General features: G+C 44.4%; 1 protein-coding gene across 4 annotated transcripts in view; it reads right to left on the bottom strand.

Annotated features, from left to right (window-relative positions):
• Window positions 1-614: 614 nt before the first annotated feature.
• The window catches only part of LOC110333589 (glycine N-acyltransferase-like protein Keg1), a 26,857-nt gene continuing 24,257 nt past the window's right edge, over window positions 615-3,214 (bottom strand). For 3 of the 4 annotated variants that reach the window (XM_029541378.1, XM_029541364.1, XM_029541373.1), the window contains exon 6: window positions 717-1,750. In XM_029541378.1, coding sequence (XP_029397238.1) covers window positions 1,348-1,750 — 403 coding nt within the window. In that variant the 3' untranslated portion in view covers window positions 717-1,347. Of the gene's footprint in view, window positions 1,751-3,214 lie in introns of all 4 variants that reach the window. The other variant, XM_021215195.1, reaches the window with a different exon arrangement.

The raw sequence follows: 3,214 nt of genomic DNA, 5'->3' as shown, positions 1-3,214 counted from the left end.
TAGTTGATATTTTTCTTCCTATGGGGTTCCAGACCATCTTTTAGGACTGTCCTTCATCCTTTTTTTATCTGATCACCTAAAAAATTCTCACTTTCTGCTGACCTCAGCTATCTATGAATGTGACCACAGTATTTATTCTCTCTACAGAAATGATCTCTCAACAACCTAAATACCAGTCTTCCCTCTTGTCCCCCTCCTCTCTTTCCCTTTCCTCCCCTCTCCTCCCCTCTTTTTCCCTCCCTTCTCCTCTTCTCTCCTCCCCCTCTCCTTCCCTCCTCTCCTCCCCCTCTCCTTCCCTCCTCTCCCCTCTCCTTTCCTCTCTTCTTCTCTCCCTCCCTTCCTCATCCCTTTCCCTCTCTCCTACATAACAGACATCCATTTTTCCTGGTTTTAGTGCCTTTATTTTCTCTTCTCTCTACAGTTCTTTGCCTTCTAAAGCTTAAGCTTCTATAAGTAAAAAAAATTGATTTATTAAATATAAACATTAGAATGAGGTAATGAAACTCAGCCTTTAGAACAATGCTATTTTTTTCCTTCCTGGCATGGGAAATGAAAGTGAACATTCATTGAAAAAAAAAATACACAAATCTAGTCACAAAGATATCACCAGTTAGTTTTTTTTTTTTAACTTTTTAAAGATTACATTTATTTATTTATTTATTTGTGTGTGCATATGGTCCTCCATACTTGTGGAGGTCAGAGGACAAGTTAATGGAGTTGATTCTCTCCTTTTACAAGTGGGTCCTAGGAATCAAATTCAGGTTACCAGGCTTGGCTGCAAGCACATTTACTGGCTGAGCTCTAGTCCCAATAATTCTTACAGTTGCACCACACATATTGAGCATCTGTGTTTGCTTAGATGGTAGTTTTTATATATTAACAATTTAATGCCTAGTGAGTGGTGTGAGAAAGAATCATTTCTGTTTTTAGATGATGGGCTACTTCTCCAGCCCATAAAAGCAAAACTACAGAAACTCAGAGGAGGTATGCCTGTGTGCAAGGGGAGTGTCGGATAGGTCACAAAAAACCCTACTGACTAATGGGCATGGATCAATGAGCCAGCAAAACGAATAGAAAAGAGTACAATCTAGCCAAATGTGTTAGAGGAATCCTGAGGATGTGGGAGCTGTAACAGAGTTGGAGGAGGAGAAGGTGGCCTTCTGCATGCCAAAGAATGGAGTTAAGAGCATGAACAAGGGGAGGGTGAGGAAACAGTGTGTGCAGCTCAGCGTGATGCACCTCTGCTCTCTAGAGACACACACCATCCTAATGACAGTTTACTTCTCTCTGTTCACTCAGCCATTTCTCCATCTACAAGTGCAGGTCCCTTCTCACCCTTTTCTAGCTTTATAGAGGTACACAGTTCCACTGGTTCCAGGTACAGGGCAAGGGGATTTGCCCCACCAAGGCAACCGTTCTCTGAGCAGTGAAGTTAGCCTTATCCACATGTGCATACATGGGAAAGCCAAGCTTTTCTAGTGTCTGAATCTGGTGGGAAGCAACATGGTAAATGAGACTCTGACGCCGGTACTTAGGCAAGGTGCCTCCCATTCTCATTTCTCCAGTGTGGTCCATCAGGGACCAGGACACAGGGGTCCCCTCAGGCCCCATAATACAGAAGCTGGGGAAGGTAAAGATACAGCGTTCAATGAACTTCTGGCTCTTCTCATTGCCACCAAAATACCAGATGCTATTCACCAGTGCAGCATGTGTAACATCCAGGGAGGCAAATTTGAATAACTGCTGGTCACTATTGAAAACAAGAAGAAAGAACAGTCTTTAATTATATAGGATGTGAATAATTTTATTTATTTCCCCCTAAATATCCCAAGAGATAAAAAGTAGAATATCTAAGATACTGTACTCTGCCATCAGACAAATCAATTGTGTGTTTGTGTATATGTGTGTGTGAAAAAGAAAAAGAGTGAGAAAGAGAGAGAGAGAGAGAGAGAGAGAGAGAGTTTGCTGATTAATCACTTTTCAATTTTTGAATTTCCTTATCTAGTGATCAAGAGTAATAAACAGGTCTTCCACATGAACCCAGTGGAGGGGCCAAAGGTCCCCAGAGGACTCTCCACACCACAAGGCCCCTAGCACACCCAGTACCTCGGGATCTCTGGTGAGTGGAAAGTAACATCAGTTCCAAAGAATCCTGGACAGTCTGTGCCAGCAGAAACAGGGACAAAGGGACCTTGCCTGACCAGTGGCTGAGACTCCTTACCTTGTGGAAGGTCCAAGGTCCCCAGAGGACTCTCCACACCTCAGGACCCCTAGCACACCCAGGACCTTGGGGTCCCTTGAGAGCACATGGGTGGCAGAAGCAATAGAGCTTCTTGGACAGGGTCCCTTTGGGCCTTCATCCTCAGCCAGGAGGCAGAGCTGAGACCCAGACCTCAGGGCACCTTCTTTGCCAGAGGAGAGTTGACCTCTAGGGAGGACTCTGACCCCAGGGCTCAGGAAGTGGATCAGAGCTAAAGACTTCTGGATACCTTCCCTGCAAGAGGAGAGCTTGCCTGCAGAGAGTGCTCTGACCAATGAGACTCAGGTGAGAGGTGGACTCCCAGGAGTGCTGACAGAGGTTAACAAAATCACAGGAGGAACAAGCTCCAGCCAGAGACAGCTAGATCATATAACACCAGAGATTAACAGATGTCACAAGGCAAGCTTAAGAATATTACTAACAGAAACCAAGACCACTGGGCATCATCAGAACCCAGTACGCCCACCACAGCAAGACCTGGATACTCCAACACACACGAAAAGCAAGACTTGGATTTGAAATCATATCTCATGATGGTGGTAGACCATTTTAAGAAAGGCATTAATAACTCACTTAAGGAAATACAGGCCATAATCAGCAATCACTGGGAAGAGAGGCCCCTTAGTCTTGCAAACTTTATATGACCCAGCACAAGGGAATGCCTGGGCCAAGTAGTGGGAGTGGGTGGGTAGGGGAGCAGGGGCGGGGGGGTGGTATAGGGAACTTTCCGGGATAGCACTTGAAATGTAAATAAAGATAATAATAAAAAATAAATAAAAATCACCAGGCACATACACATAAATTAAAAATAAATTAATCTTTTATAAAAAAAAAAAAAGAAAGAAAAGAAATACAGGCCAGGCATGGTGGTGCACGCCTTTAATCCCAGCACTTGGGAGGCAGAGGCAGGCAGATTTCTGACTTTGAGGCCAGCCTGGTCTACAAAGTGAGTTC

This window comes from Mus pahari, chromosome 1 (genome assembly GCF_900095145.1).
Source record: "Mus pahari chromosome 1, PAHARI_EIJ_v1.1, whole genome shotgun sequence".
Classification (NCBI taxonomy): Eukaryota; Metazoa; Chordata; class Mammalia; order Rodentia; family Muridae; genus Mus; species Mus pahari.
This window is presented reverse-complemented; position numbering and strand designations above follow the sequence as displayed.